General features: G+C 58.3%; 1 protein-coding gene across 2 annotated transcripts in view; it reads left to right on the plus strand.

Moving 5' to 3' along the window:
* The window catches only part of SPEG (SPEG complex locus), a 63,749-nt gene that overhangs the window by 42,626 nt on the left and 3,658 nt on the right, over nucleotides 1–17,465 (plus strand). Inside the window, exons 21-41 of one of the 2 annotated variants that reach the window (XM_025405149.1) lie at nucleotides 199–295; nucleotides 405–605; nucleotides 1,642–1,699; nucleotides 2,281–2,358; nucleotides 2,459–2,637; nucleotides 3,168–3,194; nucleotides 3,800–3,952; nucleotides 4,139–4,181; nucleotides 5,212–5,280; nucleotides 5,526–7,500; nucleotides 7,776–7,907; nucleotides 10,623–10,739; nucleotides 10,923–11,090; nucleotides 11,203–11,325; nucleotides 11,469–11,636; nucleotides 11,750–12,353; nucleotides 12,823–13,062; nucleotides 13,147–13,370; nucleotides 14,224–14,299; nucleotides 14,535–14,684; nucleotides 15,018–16,054. In XM_025405149.1, the coding sequence (XP_025260934.1) occupies nucleotides 199–295; nucleotides 405–605; nucleotides 1,642–1,699; nucleotides 2,281–2,358; nucleotides 2,459–2,637; nucleotides 3,168–3,194; nucleotides 3,800–3,952; nucleotides 4,139–4,181; nucleotides 5,212–5,280; nucleotides 5,526–7,500; nucleotides 7,776–7,907; nucleotides 10,623–10,739; nucleotides 10,923–11,090; nucleotides 11,203–11,325; nucleotides 11,469–11,636; nucleotides 11,750–12,353; nucleotides 12,823–13,062; nucleotides 13,147–13,370; nucleotides 14,224–14,299; nucleotides 14,535–14,684; nucleotides 15,018–15,210 (5,075 nt within the window). In that variant the 3' untranslated portion in view covers nucleotides 15,211–16,054. Of the gene's footprint in view, nucleotides 1–198; nucleotides 296–404; nucleotides 606–1,641; nucleotides 1,700–2,280; nucleotides 2,359–2,458; nucleotides 2,638–3,167; nucleotides 3,195–3,799; nucleotides 3,953–4,138; nucleotides 4,182–5,211; nucleotides 5,281–5,525; nucleotides 7,501–7,775; nucleotides 7,908–10,622; nucleotides 10,740–10,922; nucleotides 11,091–11,202; nucleotides 11,326–11,468; nucleotides 11,637–11,749; nucleotides 12,354–12,822; nucleotides 13,063–13,146; nucleotides 13,371–14,223; nucleotides 14,300–14,534; nucleotides 14,685–15,017; nucleotides 16,055–17,465 lie in introns of those variants that run through there. The other variant, XM_025405148.1, reaches the window with a different exon arrangement.

Here is a 17,465-nt window from a genome sequence, read left to right on the forward strand (position 1 = left end):
TGTGACACCCCCGCCATGCTCTGCCCAGGAAGCAGCCAGCCCTGGACTCCCAGCCACCACACCCCCAGCCCAGCCCTCCACCTTGAGCCCCCAACATTCTTGCACCTCTTCTGTCTCCTTCCTCTGTCCACCTGTCCCAGTCTCTGTCCTGCTTGCTTTCTTCCCCTCCCACCTAACACCATGACATCTCTGCCCCAGCTCAGACAGCTATGGAGGTCGAGGGAGTCGGGGAGGATGAGGACCATCGAGGAAGGAGACTCAGCGACTTTTATGACATCCACCAGGAGATCGGCAGGTGTGGGGCTAGGAGGGAAGCCAGTGGAGGCTGCTGGGTCTGAGGGCTGGGAGGCGTGGAGAGGGCCACAGTGATGGCTGATCCCTGACCCCCTCCCTGTGTCAACCAGGGGTGCCTTCTCCTACCTGCGGCGTGTGGTGGAGCGTAGCTCCGGCCTGGAGTTTGCGGCCAAGTTCATCCCCAGCCAGGCCAAGCCAAAGGCATCAGCGCGTCGGGAGGCCCGGCTGCTGGCCAGGCTCCAGCACGACTGTGTCCTCTACTTCCATGAGGCCTTCGAGAGGCGCCGAGGACTGGTCATTGTCACTGAGCTGTATCCTGGGACAGGCTGGTGGCTGGGGGGATCCATGCCTAAATGACTGGTCCTTATAACATCCAATAGGCAACATGTTTTACAGTTTACAAAGTAGTCCCATTGACAATTGGGAAGGATACATCTGGAGACTGCTATGAAAACCAACAGTTTTAAGCCCATTGTTAGCTTCAATTTACATAGCATTTCATGTATGCCTGGCAGTGTTCTAAGAGTCTTACAAATATTAACCTATTTAATCCTCATATATTCCTATCTCCTGGAATTTTATCATTAACTTGTATTATCCCCATTTTACAGATGAAGATACAGGCATGGAGAGGTTAAATAACTTGCCCAAGGTCACACAGCTAGCACGTGGCCTATGCTTTTCATCATGAAATGCAGTACAATGCATCTGCATATTTGAAGTGACCCCATTTCAGATCAATACTTGGCTTTATTTGGAGGCTGTTTTCATAAGGAACAGATTTTACCCTTTCATAAAGGCTGTGGTTAAGCAAAGGCACATTGAGGTAAGGATGCTGGGTGATCAGCTCATCACCCCAGTAGCAGGGTGACCGTAACCTGCTCATGAGCCTCCTGCCTGCACTGTTTGAATTCAAACCTCAGCAAAATGACAAATTATTCCATGTCATGGACCTTCTAGGTCATTCTCAAATAGAGTCAAGAAGTCCCATCCACAGTCAACAGAATTCTGCTGTAATTTGATCCCTATAAATGCTTTACAGGGTGGGCAGGAGAGGAAATTTCATTCCCGTCTTACTCCTGGGAGAACCTAGGCTCAGAGAGGTGAAGTGACTTGTCTGAGATCCCATAGAAAGTGGGAGTTCAAGCAGGGATGTCCCACCTGTGCCCTCAGAAGACAGGAGGTGGGGAGGGGGTACATGTGGAGGAGGGGAGAGATAGTCTCTGACTAGTATCAGGTCTTCTGTAAGGGAATGGAGAACCTCATGCTGAGCTGGGACCCGCCCTGAGCTCTGGGGTGGGCTGGGAAGTTGGCACTGGGCACTGTTCTCCTTGATCTGAGACGTAGCTGCACAGAGGAGCTGCTGGAGCGAATGGCCAGGAAACCGACCGTGTGTGAGTCTGAGGTGAGGGCAGTGGGTGGCAGGGGCCAGGTTGGGCACCGGCCTTCCCCCACCTGAGCTTTGAGAATCAACAAATGGGTCCTGAGCATGCCATCTGTGTCCACAGGAAGCCAGGGGTGGAGGCAGAGAGCACTGTTAGGCAGGCAGCAGAGTCCCCATCCAATGATACCAGACCCCTGTCTATTTGGGACTTGCGCTATTCTCTCTAAATCTCAGCAAACCCAGCCCAGTTCCTAACTGTTGTTTCCCACTCCATCACCTAAGCATCCCCCAAACATTTCTCCTGGAAGGAGCCCCACCTAGATTTTATTGATCTCGCTGCAGTCCTGCCATGTCAGGCTGTACATATTGTGCACTGCACAATTCTACTTATTACCATGCGATGGCTCCTCCCTATAATTGTGTTGTACCCTCCGGTGCACATGGTAGCCTTGGATCTTTGCAACCCCAAACCTGTGTTTCAGCCCCTTCCATGAGCCATCTGAAGGCTACTCCACAGGCACAGCCTGACCGCTTGCCGCCCTGGAGGTAATCAGACACATACCACCCTACCCCCACAGACTCTGGGCCCCCTGTTTCCACAGATCCGGGCCTATATGCGGCAGGTTCTAGAGGGAATACACTACCTGCACCAGAGCCACGTGCTGCACCTCGATGTCAAGGTGAGGTGGGGACTGGAGAGCAGACAGGCCCTGTGGGAGCCAGGAGTGGACTGTCCTTCCTTGTTCATTCGGCCCCCACACCTCACCTTGTGTCTTCCAGCCTGAGAACCTGCTGGTGTGGGATGGTGCCGAGGGTGAAGAGCAGGTGCGGATCTGTGACTTTGGGAATGCCCAGGAGCTGACTCCAGGAGAGCCCCAGTACTGCCAGTATGGCACACCTGAGTTTGTAGCACCCGAGATTGTCAATCAGAGCCCCGTGTCTGGAGTCACTGACATCTGGTAAGGCTGGCATGCTGGGCTGGGTGGGCCAGGGCAGCTGCCCTTGGGGCTGTGCCGGGGATGCGCTGACTGACAGGGAGATTTACCGAGCCTGGATTCCTTCTGACAGTGGGCTGGAGGCGTTGCTTGCAGGGTTTCCTGCCCATGTTACTCCTTGCCCGTCATGAGTCAGGGCTGCCCCATTCTCTCAAGGCCTTAGCCCTGTTAGTCCTTGACTCCTCGTCTCCCCTGGAAGCTGCGCCTTGCCCTCACCAGCCAGCATGCCTCCTCCAGTGAGGCAGGCATGGTTCCATTGGTCCCCAGACTTCCCTGGGCTTCCTGGGCCAGCCCTGCCATGACCCTGGACTTCTCCAGGCATATCTGGACCTGTGGGTTCAGGGTCCTCCCTGAAGAAGCCACTCCTGTGCCCATTGTCCATGGCAGTGTTCCCAGGGAGGTAACCGCTCACTCAGGTCAGCAGTAGCGAAGAACTGCTCCCTTCCAGTCAGAGGGGTGCAGTCCTCTTACCCATCACTCTCCTTTCCTCACAGGCCTGTGGGCGTTGTTGCCTTCCTCTGGTAAGGACCCCTCTGCAGTGTCCCAGCAGTCTCCTGGCAGGTCCACCCCTGACCTTTGCAGGGCTACAGCCCACCCCCTTCTCTTCCACACCCCCCACTCCTTCTTGTACTGCAAGAAGCCTCATGTGCATGAAGTTGGACGCCCTGGTCTGCATGCCCACACTCTGCCTGTCCCCACACCCCTCCGTAAGAGGTGGGCACCCTGGATGGAGAGAGCCCAGCGCAGGCTCAGGGCCATGGAAGCAGGGAACTCTTTGGCTCTGAGTGTCTAAAACTTGGACTCGAAGGGAGTGGAGCTCAGGATGGGCACATCCCCTTGGCACAGACTCTTCACTCATGGGGAGGCCACACTGGAGGATGGATGGAACAGGTCCTCTAAAGCACAGGCCACTAGGCCCCAAGGCAGCACCACCTTTCTGCCCATCAGGGGGCTGGGGAGGGGACAGGGGAGAAAAGAGTCTGCAGCCTCGCCTCTTACCCAGATTTGCCCAGCCTCTGTCATCCTAACAACCCCAGAGCCTCCACCTGTCCCCAGCCCTGTGCCCCCACTGGCATTCCCCTTTGTCCCCACCTGCCCCTCACGACACCCCTCTTCACCTCTGCAGTCTGACAGGAATCTCCCCGTTTGTTGGGGAAAATGACCGGACAACATTGATGAACATCCGAAACTACAACGTGGCCTTCGAGGAGACCACATTCCTGAGCCTGAGCAGGGAGGCCCGGGGCTTCCTCATCAAAGTGCTGGTGCAGGACCGCCTGTGAGTACAAGGCCCTGGGAGCCCCCACCTGCAGGGTCACCCTCATACCACCTGCCTGCTCCTCCCAGACTCCTGCCGCTCGACATGCAAGCCCCCAAGTCCTTAGGAGCCCTGTTTGCTCAAACAGTTATTGACTGACTGGATGACTGAATGATAAATCCCTTCTTAATCCTCATTCATTCGCAGGAGACCTACCGCAGAGGAGACCCTAGAACATCCTTGGTTCAAAGTGAGTCTGGTCTGCAAAGTGGTGGCACAAAAGGTGGAGGGAGGGAGAATGTTACTAACAGTTCTATTTATTGAGTACCTACTATGTGCAGTAACCACGTTAGGCATTGAATATGCATATGACCTATTAACCTCACAATAGCTTTGCAAAGGAAGACATTATTAGTCCCATTTTGTTGATAAGGAAACAGGCTCAAATCAGGGATGGAGTTGGGGGTATCCTGGACTCCAGGGCATACGTCTGGACCTCTCCATCCTGGGCATCCTCAGTGGAGTTCTCCCCCATGCTTGAGACCAGACCCTGGTCTTCCTGACTTCTGCCTTTCCATCTCTGTCCTGCACTGGTCCCACACACTAGCATTGGGGGTGACCAGGCAGGCTCAGCCCCTCGGTTATGAGCTTCATGTGGGCAGGTTCTCGGTTCTCACTCATTCATCTTCAAACCCCAGTGCCTCAGGGCACAGTGCCAGGCATTGATGGGGTCTTGGGGATTTGGGAGCGGATTTGAAGGCTGAGGTCGTTCTGGTGTCAGGAGTTGAATTAAGAGCCTCCTTTCTCAGACCGGAAATGAGCTCCGGAAGAGAGAGCCTGGGTGGGTAGCCGAGGGAAGCATCCATCTTGGTCTGGACCACCAAGGCTCCAGATGTCTGGGGTGTTGGCCCTACATGGAGACAGAGAGGAGCTGGGAGCCAGGGCCTAGGTAAGGGGCCTAAGAGCACAGGCCTCCCAGGGCAGCTGGTTTACCAGGACAGGGCCATGAGCCCTGGTGGAAGCTCAGAAGCCTACCTCTGGGAGCTACCAGTTTCCTGCCTTCCCCTTGGGGGCTTTAGGGGATTTGTCCCTAAGGACACCCTGGCTGTAGGCATTGTCCTGACAGACCCAAGGGAAATGGGACCCCAGGAGCCCAGACTCAGTGCTGCTCAATCCACTCTCTCCTGCCACCCCGCCCCATGGAGTTTGCCTCTCTGTTGCCAAACCTGGAGGGTCTAGGTTGACAGCTTTCCCTCAAGCCCTCTTTCCTGGGTTTGCAGACTCAGGCAAAGGGCGCAGAGATGAGCACGGATCACCTGAAGCTATTCCTCTCCCGGAGGAGGTGGCAGGTGAGTGTGGCAGGCCAGCCTCTATGCTTTCCACCTTCTCCTTCTCTCTAACACCGCCTTTCCCCTCCCATGGGTCTTCATCTCCTGCTCCTGTCTTCTCACTTTCACTGGCTCCATACCCAGTTTCCTGCCTGTTCCCTGACCCTCTGCATGCTCAGGCCTCTTCCCCAGGGCTGAGGTGGGCCTGGGGGGGACAATCCTGCCCCAGGGGTCCCTCAGGTCTGACTCCAGTAACCTGTCTCCAGCGCTCCCAGATCAGCTACAAATGCCACCTGGTGTTGCGCCCCATCCCGGAGCTGCTGCGGGCTCCCCCAGAGCGGGTGTGGGTGACCATGCCCAGAAGGCCACCCCCCAGTGGGGGGCTCTCATCCTCCTCGGATTCTGAAGAGGAAGAGCTGGAAGAGCTGCCCTCAGTGCCCCGCCCACTACAGCCCGAGTTCTCAGGTTCCCGGGTGTCCCTCACCGATATTCCCACTGAGGATGAGGCTCTGGGGACCCCAGAGACTGGGGCTGCCACCCCCATGGACTGGCAGGAGCAGGGAAGGGCTCCCTCTCAGGACCAGGAGGCTCCCAGCCCGGAGGCCCTCCCCTCCCTAGGCCAGGAGCCCGCAGCTGGGGCTAGCCCCAAGCGGGGAGAACTCCGTAGGGGCAGCTCGGCTGAGAGCGCCCTGCCCCGGGCCGGGCCGCGGGAGCCGGGCCGGGGCCTGCAGAAGGCGGCGTCTGTGGAACTGCCGCAGCGCCGGAGCCCCAGCCCGGGAGCCACCCGCCTGGCCCGGGGAGGCCTGGGTGAGGGCGAGTATGCCCAGAGGCTGCAGGCCCTGCGCCAGCGGCTGCTGCGGGGAGGCCCCGAGGATGGCAAGGTCAGCGGCCTCAGGGGTCCCCTGCTGGAGAGCCTGGGGGGCCGTGCCCGGGATCCCCGGATGGCACGAGCTGCCTCCAGCGAGGCAGCGCCCCACCACCAGCCCCCACTCGAGAACAGGGGCCTACAAAAGAGCAGCAGCTTCTCCCAGGGTGAGGCGGAGCCCCGGGGTCGGCACCGCCGAGCGGGGGCGCCCCTCGAGATCCCCGTGGCCAGGCTTGGAGCCCGTAGGCTACAGGAGTCTCCTTCCCTGTCTGCCCTCAGTGAGGCCCAGCCATCCAGCCCTGCACGGCCCAGCGTCCCCAAACCCAGTGCCCTTAAGTCTGCAGAACCTTCTGCCACCACACCTAGTGATGCCCCGCAGCCCCCTGCACCCCAGCCTGCCCAAGACAAGGCCCCAGAGCCCAGGCCAGAACCAGTCCGAGCCTCCAAGCCTACACCACGCCCTGAGGCCCTGCAAACCCTAGCGCTGCCCCTCACGCCCTATGCCCAGATCATTCAGTCCCTCCAGCTGTCAGGCCACGCCCAGGGACCCCCGCAGGGCCCTGCCGCGTCGCCTTCAGAGCTCAAGCCCCACGCAGCTGTCTTTGCCAGGGTGGCCTCCCCACCTCCGGGAGCCCCCGAGAAGCGTGTGCCCTCAGCCGGGGCTCCCCCGGTGCTAGCCGAGAAAGCTCGAGTTCCCACGGTGCCCCCCAGGCCAGGCAGCAGTCTCAGCAGCAGCATCGAAAACCTGGAGTCGGAGGCCGTGTTCGAGGCTAAGTTCAAGCGCAGCCGCGAATCGCCCCTGTCGCGGGGGTTGCGGCTGCTGAGCCGCTCCCGCTCCGAGGAGCGCGGCCCCTTCCGCGGGACCGAGGAGGAGGATGGCATATACCGTCCCAGCCCGGCGGGGACCCCGCTGGAGTTGGTGCGACGGCCTGAGCGCTCGCGCTCGGTGCAGGACCTCAGGGCAGTCGGGGAGCCGGGCCTTGTCCGCCGCCTCTCGCTCTCACTGTCCCAGCGGCTGCGGCGGACCCCTCCCGCGCAGCGCCACCCGGCCTGGGAGGCCCGCGGCGGGGACGGAGAGAGCTCGGAGGGCGGGAGCTCGGCGCGGGGCTCCCCGGTGCTGGCGATGCGCAGGCGGCTGAGCTCCACCCTCGAGCGGCTGTCGAGCCGGTTGCAGCGCAGCGGCAGCAGCGAGGACTCGGGGGGCGCGTCGGGCCGCAGCACACCGCTATTCGGACGGCTTCGCAGGGCCACGTCCGAGGGCGAGAGTCTGCGGCGCCTCGGCCTTCCGCACAATCAGTTGGCCACCCAGGCCGGCGCCACCACGCCTTCCGCCGAGTCCCTGGGCTCCGAGGCCAGCGCCACGTCGGGCTCCTCAGGTGAGGAGGGGCAGGGGTAGGGCAGCAGGTGCAGAGGAGGCTGGGGTGCGCTGGAGAGAGGCCGTGGGAGGAGCAGAGGGGCTGGGGACACCCAAGAGGGGCAGGCTGAGGCCCCGAGGGTGGAATCGGCAGGACTGGAGGGGAGGAAAGCAGGAGTGGCAGCAGGGCAGGGTGGGGCTAGGTGTTCCTTCTGGTTCTCTGGGCTGAGGGCTGCAGAGAGGTGTGAACTTGCTGGTACCGACTGAGCAAATGCTAACGGGCCTGGGCCTTCACAGCCCCAGGGGAAAGCCGAAGCCGGCTCCGCTGGGGCTTCTCTCGGCAGCGGAAGGACAAGGGGTTATCGCAACCAAACCTCTCTGCCAGCATCCAAGAGGAGTTGGGTCACCAGTACGTGCGCAGTGAGTCAGGTAATAGAGGCCTGCTGGGTGAGGACCCTCCTCCCCTCCTGCTATCCCCTACCCATATCAGGGAGCTGTCATGGCTGGTGAGAGGTGGGCCACCCTGACGAGCCTAGTGGAAGGGGTCTGCTCAGACAACTGTAACAATAGCAGTAGCTGTCATTCATTAGAGAAGCTAAGTGTTCTATTAAACACTTTACAAGCGCTGCCTTATTCAATCCTGCAGCATTGCTTGGGAAATATTAGTATCATTGTCTCCATTGTACAGGTGAGGAAACCGGCTTAGTGATGCTAAGGATCTGTCCAAGTCGCAGGGCTAGTAAGTGGAGCAGCTGAAGTTGAACTGTGTGACCTTCTGCAGCCAGGTCTGGGAAGGGGCTTCAGGACACCATACTTATGTCTGTCAGGGGCTGGCCTCCTGTCTCCTGGGAGACCCTAGAAGGTTTCTGTAACTAGCTGCACTTTTCAAGGAGCTCAAGATATAGGGCCCTCCTGTCCCCACAGTTCTCCTTTAGATGTGTGTGTGCTTGGGTGTGTACCCAAAGACACTCACTTTCTCTCCAGCCTAGAGGACCACGACCTGTATTGTGCCCCCTAAGTCTCCATTGCCCTGCAGCTCCGAACACCTGACTGCCCCTCCCTGACCCTTCTGTACAGAAAAGCAGCCTTCAGAGCTCTTTGCCAGCTCTTTGCCCTCTTCTGTTTCTCTGCCTGAGTGTCCTGGAGCTCCAGATAGGGAGGCATTCCCCACGTGGGGTCACCCCATCCCGCCTGAAAAAGGCGCATTACTCAAGGATGACAAGCAAAGGCTTCAGGAGGTTGGGTTTTCCAGAGCAGCATGCAGGAAAGGAGAGAGTCCGTCGTGAAGCCAGGCTATGTGCAGGATCTTGACAAGCCACTAGTCCTGTTCTTCCCCCATTTCCTGGTAAAACTCAGAATGGAGTTGCTGTCGAGTCTTGCCTCAGCTGGGCTTGTAGGGATTGTGTCCAGCCTTGGCCAGGGCAAAGGGGGCTGCAGTGAGAGAAAAAGAGGGAGGGAAGGGCCGCTGGTGGGGAAGGGAGGGTGGAAAATGAGGGGGAAAGAAAGCGATCAGCCAGCAGAGAGGCCTGGGGACAGCTGATCCCTTCCCACCTGGGGCCTCCTCCCGGCCCAGTTTTGCTTATGCAGCTGATTTCCTGCCTAGGCAGTGTCCCCTTACCTTATCCCCTCCCTGTTCTCTGCAGAAACAAGGCTGTCCCAGTCCACTTTAACAACCAGGGCTGGCCCCTGGGAATGGGGGTGGGGCTGGCGGGGCTGGCAGGGCTGGGCCTGGGTCACTTTCACCTCTGAGAGAGGTGGCCTCTCTCTCTCTCTCCCTGCTACCCAGTACCCTCACTTGGCCTGGAGGCAGCCATTGAGAAACTGTGTTCACATTGCCTTGTTGGAGCCTCAGTGTGGGACCCCTCCTTGGGGAGCAGTGGGGTACAGCGGGAAGGGGGCACACTGCCATCCTGATCACCACTCCTGCTGAGTACTCCTCTCCTGCCTGGCTCATCCCCACTCCCAGTCCCCCACAATTCTTCAGACAGGCAGCAGCTGGGGCTCCCAAGGCTCCTCAGCTTTCTCTGCCCAGGTGAATAAAATCCACCCCCAAGTCCTCCCCTATCCCCACCCTTCACCCACCACCCCCATGGCCGAACTGGGATTCTTCTAAAGGGATATTCCCAGGGATCATGCACTCAAATCCTCAGGGCACTAAGGAGTCACAGGCTGGCTACATTGGAGGAAGGAAAACTGGTCTCATCCCTAGCCCTACCATGTGCACAGCCACCAGCTGGCTGTGAGGGCAATTTCTCTGCTTTGCTGAAACAGCCTTTCTCTGGGCGTCTGCTCCAGGCTTCTCTGCTGGCCATATTATTGAGATAATGCTAGCAACAAGAAAAGTTAGTATTTATAATCAGTTACTGTATGGCAGACACTTGACATGCCTTGTAATTGTCACAGCAAGAATCCTGTGGGCGCGGTATTATTTTCCTTGATTTACAGATTAGAAATGGAGCTTCTGAGAGAGTAAATGACTTGCCCAAGGTCAGGCAGATACTGTCTCTTGCCCCTTCAAAAGCTCTCACCACTTAATTGACCTGAAGGAGTATATAGGAGACCTACGACCCTGTCCCTGGATGGGAGGTGGGAAGAGGGGCCTGGAGGCCGACACACTTCCAGGATCTGCCCACATTTTCCTAGACTGCAACTCTTTTGAGACTGCATGTTCTGAAAGAACATTCCTCATTCGGTCCCATCGCAGCTCAGGTCACTAACTCACCTCATTTCTTTTCTCACTTGCCCTGTTGTGCCCCAGAGAGGGTGGGTCTTGCAGGATCTTAACCATTATAATTTTTCAATATTTGTTTGCTTTTATTTTATTTAACAAATGCTTATAGACCGCTTAATTAGTGCCAGGCCCTGCTGTCAGTGATTTACAAACCCATGACATAAGTAGCATCGTCAATAGTCAGTGCAAGGAAAAGGCAGTCCAGCACAGTGAGGGCCTGGGGAAAGTGATGCTCGCCCCAAAGAAAATTCTTGAAGGCATGGCCTGGGGTTCCACTTTCCACATCTGCCTGGGAAGAGACAAGGTTTCACGCTGCTTCCTGATGGCTGTTTGCAGGCCTTCTCCACCCCTCCCTCAGCGGTAAGTGGGTCAGGGCCCCCACAGACAGATGGCTGTCTCTGCTTTTCCTCCAGACTTCCCCCCAGTCTTCCACATCAAACTCAAGGACCAGGTGCTGCTGGAGGGGGAGGCAGCCACCCTGCTCTGCCTGCCAGCAGCCTGCCCTGCACCGCACATCTCCTGGATGAAAGGTAAGGAAACTGCCTCCCACAGAGAGGGAGGCCAGCAAGTGGCCCTGAGCCCAGGGGATGGGAGGGGCTAGGCCAGGGTGGGGGCTGAGCATGGTTGTGGGGATGTTGGAGTAGGGAGTGAGTGAGGGGCCTGGACATGTGCTAGCTCACCCAGCAGCTCCTCCTGCTTCTCCCTGTCCCCAGACAAGAAGTCATTGAGGTCAGAGCCCTCAGTGATCATCGTGTCCTGCAAAGATGGGCGGCAGCTGCTCAGCATCCCTCGGGTGGGCAAGCGGCACGCCGGGCTCTATGAGTGCTCCGCCACCAACGTCCTGGGCAGCATCACCAGCTCCTGTACCGTGGCTGTGGCCCGTGAGCCTGGGGCAGGGCCCCAGGGGGGTAGTGAGGGGGATGGCGGGGCAGCGCTTGAGGGGCTCTTAGCTAGGGTGTAGGGGCTCACTGGGACTCTTCTTTCTCTTGCCAGGAGTCCCAGGAAAGCTAGCTCCTCCAGAGGTGCCCCAGACCTACCAGGACACGGCGCTGGTGCTGTGGAAGCCGGGAGACAGCCGGGCACCTTGCACGTATACCCTGGAGCGGCGAGTGGATGGTGAGGATGGGGCAGCCGGAGGGTGGGGGGAGCGGCAGGGGGAGTCTGGGAAGGCCAGTGCCCTCCCGGGCTCCACAGATAGCACTGTGGGAGCTGGCGTCACCCCTTCTGTGACCTCAGCCCCTCCCCCATACTGCCTATAGGGGAGTCTGTGTGGCACCCTGTGAGCTCAGGCATCCCCGACTGTTACTACAATGTGAGCCACCTGCCAGTTGGCATGACTGTGAGGTTCCGTGTGGCCTGTGCCAACCGTGCTGGGCAGGGGCCCTTCAGCAACCCTTCTGAGAAGGTCTTTGTCAGGGGCACTCAAGGTCAGTGCAATGGTGTGGGGTGGGGGAAGAAGGGGGCCCTGAGCATAGGGTTCTTGGGGAGCACCATGGCCTTGCCCCAAGGCACCGTGGTGATGATTTTCTTTGTCTCTTAGATTCTTCAGCTGTGCCATCTGCTGCCCACCAAGAGGCCCCTGTCACCTCAGGGCCAGCCAGGGCCCCGCCTCCTGACTCTCCTACCTCACTGGCCCCACCCCCAGCTCCTGCTGCCCCCACCCCCCCGTCAGTCACTGTCAGCCCCTCATCTCCCCCCACAGCCCCCAGCCAGGCCTTGTCCTCGCTCAAGGCTGTGGGTCCGCCACCCCAGACCCCTCCACGAAGACACAGGGGCCTGCAGGCTGCCCGGCAAGCAGAGCCCACCCCACCCAGTACCCAGGTCACCCCAAGTGAGCCCAAGTCTTTCGTCCTTGACACTGGGACCCCGACCCCAGCCTCCACTCCTCAAGGGGTTAAACCAGCGTCTTCCTCTACTCCTGTGTATGTGGTGACTTCCTTCGTGTCTGCACCACCAGCCCCTGAGCCCCCAGCCCCTGAGCCCCCTCCTGAGCCTACCAAGGTGACTGTGCGGAGTCTCAGCCCAGCCAAGGAGGTGGTCAGCTCCCCTGGGAGCAGTCCCCGAAGCTCTCCCAGGCCTGAGGGTACCACTCTTCGACAGGGCCCCCCTCAGAAACCCTACACTTTCCTGGAGGAGAAAGCCAGGCAAGCAGGGCTGGGGAAGGGAAGAGGACATAGGGGAGTGGGTCAAATGTCTGGAGCGCATGGCTTTGGAGAGAAGACCAGATTGTACTGGCTGGGGTGAGGGGAGGTGCTGAGACCTGGGTTATTAGCATCATTGAGTTTAAATGTGCCAGACTACACTGCGGGCTTTAGCCATGTGATCTCATCGAATCTTCGCAACTCTGAGAGACACTGTGCTGTTAGCATCACCCATTTCACAGTTGGCAAAACTGAGGTTAGAGAAGTTCTGGGATTTACCTAAGGTACAGAGCCAGTGAGTGGCAAAGCTGGGACTAGAAGCCTGGTTTCTAGGATTGAACTCTGGAGCCCACACCGGAACTGCTGCATTCTTGCCCCTAGGGGTCCCTGCTCTCCTCCGTTAGCCTTCACTGTGAAGTGTTCCCCTCCTCTCCTCTGAGCCTGTGGTGACCCTCCCCCCCCCGACACACAGGGGCCGCTTTGGTGTTGTGCGAGCGTGCCGGGAGAACGCCACGGGGCGAACGTTCGTGGCCAAGATCGTGCCCTATGCTGCTGAGGGCAAGCGGCGGGTCCTGCAGGAGTACGAGGTGCTGCGGACCCTGCACCACGAGCGGATCATGTCCCTGCACGAGGCCTACATCACCCCTCGGTACCTCGTGCTCATTGCTGAGAGCTGCGGCAACCGGGAGCTCCTCTGTGGGCTCAGTGACAGGTAGCTGGGCATTCTGGGGGAGTAGGGAGGAAGAGGTAGGGGAGGCTGGGCCGGGTGTCATCCGCTCCACCCCTGCTCTCCCAGGTTCCGGTATTCTGAGGACGACGTGGCCACTTACGTGGCGCAGCTGCTACAAGGCCTGGACTACCTCCACGGCCGCCATGTGCTCCACCTAGACATCAAGCCAGACAACCTGCTGTTGGCCCCTGACAACGCCCTCAAGATTGTGGACTTCGGCAGTGCCCAGCCCTACAACCCCCAGGCCCTTCGGCCCCTTGGCCACCGCACGGGCACGCTGGAGTTCATGGGTGAGGGGACCAGCTGCCAGCCAGGGTGGGGACAGGGCACTGCCAGAGAGGCAGCAGCCAGGGCTCACCCCACTTCACTTACATATGTGCCACTTATTGAGTGATTACTGTATGCAAGCAATGAATGAAGTATGTGGATTTTTCTTCCAATTGATCTTTACAATAACCCTGGAGTGTGGCACAATATTAGCCCCCTTTTACAGATGAGGAAACTGAGGTGTACATCTGATGTTAAGGATTTGTGCAATCAGACAATTATAAATGCTAGAGACGGGATTCGCTAAAGCCAAAAAGACAGGAGAATCAATTATTATTTTATTTAAATAAGGAGAACCAGCTACCATTGAGTAACCTGCTAAGTGCTTGACGTTCATGATCGCTCTTCCTTAGTGTGGTTCTACAGGTCACACTTTACAGACGAGGCTATGGAGAGCCAGGCAGGTTTAGTAAATCGCCCAGGGTTCCATAGCTAGAAGGGGCAGGTCTAGGATTAGAACCAGCCAGGCTGATTTTGAAGGCTTTTAATCTTGGTGTCAGCCACACTCTTTGTGAATGGGAGCCATACCTTGGAGCTAATCCAAGGGAGCTTGTCACCCTGCTTCTCAGCCCCTCTGGAGTTCTGGGGACCCCCTCCATTTTGTGCCCAGGCTAATTCCTCAGGTGTCCCATATGTCTCTTGGGGTATGCCACCACCTCTGTCCTGCCTACTGGGCTTCAGGGCCTGCCACTTTGGTCATTCCTATGGTCTGGTGACCTGGGCATTGTCCTGCTGCTCAAGCACCCAGGGACCTCCCCCGCCCCCACTTCCCTGCCACCAGGGAGCTGGGTCAGCTTGGCCTCTGTCTCCTGTCAGCTCCGGAGATGGTGAAGGGAGAACCCATCGGCTCTGCCACGGACATCTGGGGAGCGGGTGTGCTCACTTACATTATGTGAGTGTCCCCTACCCGCCACAGCCCTCTCTGCCCACACAGTGAGCTCCTGGACTCACCTTCTGCCAACACCCTCTCCCCCATGCCCCACCTCCCCTGTACACACATCACACCGCACACTCACACTCAGGTACAGAGCAGCATGGCCCTGAGCACTGTGCACCCGACACTAATGTCCTTCCGGGCCTGGGTGTTGGCCTCTAGTCTGCCTATGTCAGTCAATCTTCCTCAACAGGCTCAGTGGACGCTCCCCGTTCTATGAGCCAGACCCCCAGGAAACGGAGGCTCGGATTGTGGGGGGCCGCTTTGATGCCTTCCAGCTATACCCCAACACATCCCAGAGCGCCACCCTCTTCTTGCGAAAGGTCCTCTCAGTACATCCTTGGTGAGTGAGCCCCACACCTGCCATCTCCCAGTGTCACCTGCCCCCGGCCCGGCCTGTGCCAGAGATTCCCCAGCTCCTCCCCTGCTCTTAGGAAGAAGTCTGCTGCTTCTACTAAATGGTCATACTACCTACCATTTAAAGCCTGAGACAACCCCATGCAAGGCAGAATCACTGCCCCCATTCCAGAGATTGGGGAACTGAGCTCTTGAGCTGCCCAAGATCACACATGTAGGGGTGGATCCAGGATTGGGACATGGGTCTGCAGGAGGACAGAGCCCTGGCAACTCCCAGAGCCATCCTTCCAGGCTCATTATCCCTGGCTCTGCCTGGCAGGAGCCGGCCCTCCCTGCAGGACTGCTTGGCCCACCCATGGTTGCAGGACGCCTACCTGATGAAACTGCGCCGCCAGACGCTCACCTTCACCACCAACCGGCTCAAGGAGTTCCTGGGTGAGCAGAGGCGGCGCCGGGCTGAGGCCGCCACCCGCCACAAGGTGCTGCTGCGCTCCTACCCTGGCGGCCCCTAGAGGCACGGACCACAGCCAGGCCTCGGGCTTCAACTGGGGTTCCCACCAATGCCACGGGACATTCCAGGGCCCGCGCTGAGCCAGGCGGGCCTGGGGCTTCGGTTACCACCAGCAGCAGCATCTGGCCGGGCTCTTACCTCATAGACCTGCAAGGACAGAGACCCCAGGGCCTCGACCTGATGCCACCCCAGGCCAAAGCCAGAGTGGGAGACCCGTTGGCCAGGCTGGGCAGGGTGGGAACAGGCAGAGGGACAAGAGGGGAATGGGGAAGTGGAGAGGAAAAGAAGTCGAGGGACAGGAAGGAGGAGGCTCTAGGAAGGTTCTGGGTTGGGGATCAGTGCATCTCAGGGAGAACCAAGGAAGATGGGCATGGCTGGAGAGGAGGAAGAGGAAGGAACCCAGGGTGTCAGGGCAGTAGGCTGGGAGTCAGTATGGCAAAGCAGGGGCAGGACACAGGTACAGTGGCAAGGGCCCAGGGCTGGGACGTGAGAGAAGGCAGCGAGGCGGTGGAGGGAGAAGAGAGGACTCAGGTGGAGGTGGGGTGGGCCAGCTGTCAGCATCCCTTAGAGGAGAAACATGGAGAGCCGGAGGCCAGCAGTCACTCAGCTTGCTGTATCCTCCTGTCCAGTGGATACAGCCCCGGGCGCTCTCTGTTGGCCCAAGGATGTCCCCAGCACCCCTCCATGGCCTTTGGCGTTCTTCCCATTCATATTTATTTATTTATTGACTTTTATGAAGTTTCCCCTTCCATCCGATCCCTACTGCCCATGTTGTCCTGACCATCCCTCCCAGCCATCCAGCTGTCTGTCTGTCTGTCACAAGGAAATAAAAATGGCAAGCAGCATAACCTGTGTGTCTGTTGGGAGGGATGGCTGGAGGGGAAGATTGCTGGGAAGGGTTGAGTCCGGGACAGGGGCATTTAGCCCTCTCTGGGCATTCCCCAACACACATTCCAGGATATACCAGCTAGCACTTTGGGTCCTTCCAACCCCCTCCTCGGACCCTCCTGGCCCCTCACCTCTCCTTATTCCTGGAGGGAGGGGAGACTGTGGTCTGCTTCTCCCCTTGCAGTTTCTGGAATGCTGGCAGATCCGCTGAACCCCTGCAACCAGGCTCTGGTAGCCGCCACCTCTTGTCACATGTTCCCTCATCACAACGTGGGGGATGCTGGGCTCTGAAATAGGCCAGCCCTCACCCCAATCCTGGCTCAGCCTCATTCACTCTGCCCAGAAGACAGGCAGCAGTTCTGGTCCTGACCCCTGGAGCAGAGTGGGTTTCATCCTGATGGTTGGCAAGAGTAGGTAGTGTGAGGAGCTGCAGAAGAAACCAGGACAAGGAGGTTAAGGTGGCTGGATCACTTGAGGTCAGGAGTTCAAGACCAGCCTGGCCAACATGGTGAAATCCCATCTCTACTAAAAATACAAAAATTAGTCAGGTGTGGTGGCGCATGCCTGTAGTCCCAACTACTCAGGAGGCTGAGGCAGGAGAATTGCTTGAACCTGGGAGGTGGAGGTTGCAATGAGCCAAGACTGCACGACTGCACTCCAGCCTGGGTGATAGAGCAAGACTCCATCTCAAAAAGAAACACTAGGACAGGCCCACGCCCCTCACCCTCCATGTCACAGCACAAATCAGAGCACATGGAGAGCACCAGATGGGAGTGCTCTAGTCTGCTGTGTCCAGCATTTTCCTAGGACTAAGGGACACACTAGCCTGGACCTTCTTGTCCGCATGGCAAGTTAGGAGGTCTGCTGGGTGCTAAAGCACCTCGATTCTAGCCACAACCTTGCAATGCCATAGAATGGTCACTGGGACCTAGGACTGAGCTGCCCTGCCCTGAGGTTGGGGATGAGGGGTTGGGGGGTTGGTGGGGACCCAGATCTCCTTGCCTCCAGAGGAAATGCTCCCCTCATCCCCACCTTCAAAATTCTGTTCTTGGCAAAGTAAAAGGAACAAAGCCTCTGACCAGGGTAGAGAGAGTTGACACCACTGTGTTGCTGACGGAGGTTGAGGGCCCCTTGACTCCAGCTCAGACAACCCTTTTGCCTAGCCCAGCCCAGCCTCTCTAGCTTCTCAGGACCCCAGGGAAGAGGCAATCCTCATCATCATAAAATAACAGGATGTTAAAGCCAGCTGGAAGGGACCAGAACAACGCCTTGCCTACCTGTCATTTTAGCGATGAAGATATACAGTTTGCCTGTGAGAATCTCCAATCCCCTACACACTGCAAGTGTTTTGTATAAAAATGAGGTGCC

The sequence above is a fragment of the Theropithecus gelada genome, chromosome 12 (genome assembly GCF_003255815.1).
Source record: "Theropithecus gelada isolate Dixy chromosome 12, Tgel_1.0, whole genome shotgun sequence".
NCBI lineage: Eukaryota > Metazoa > Chordata > Mammalia > Primates > Cercopithecidae > Theropithecus > Theropithecus gelada.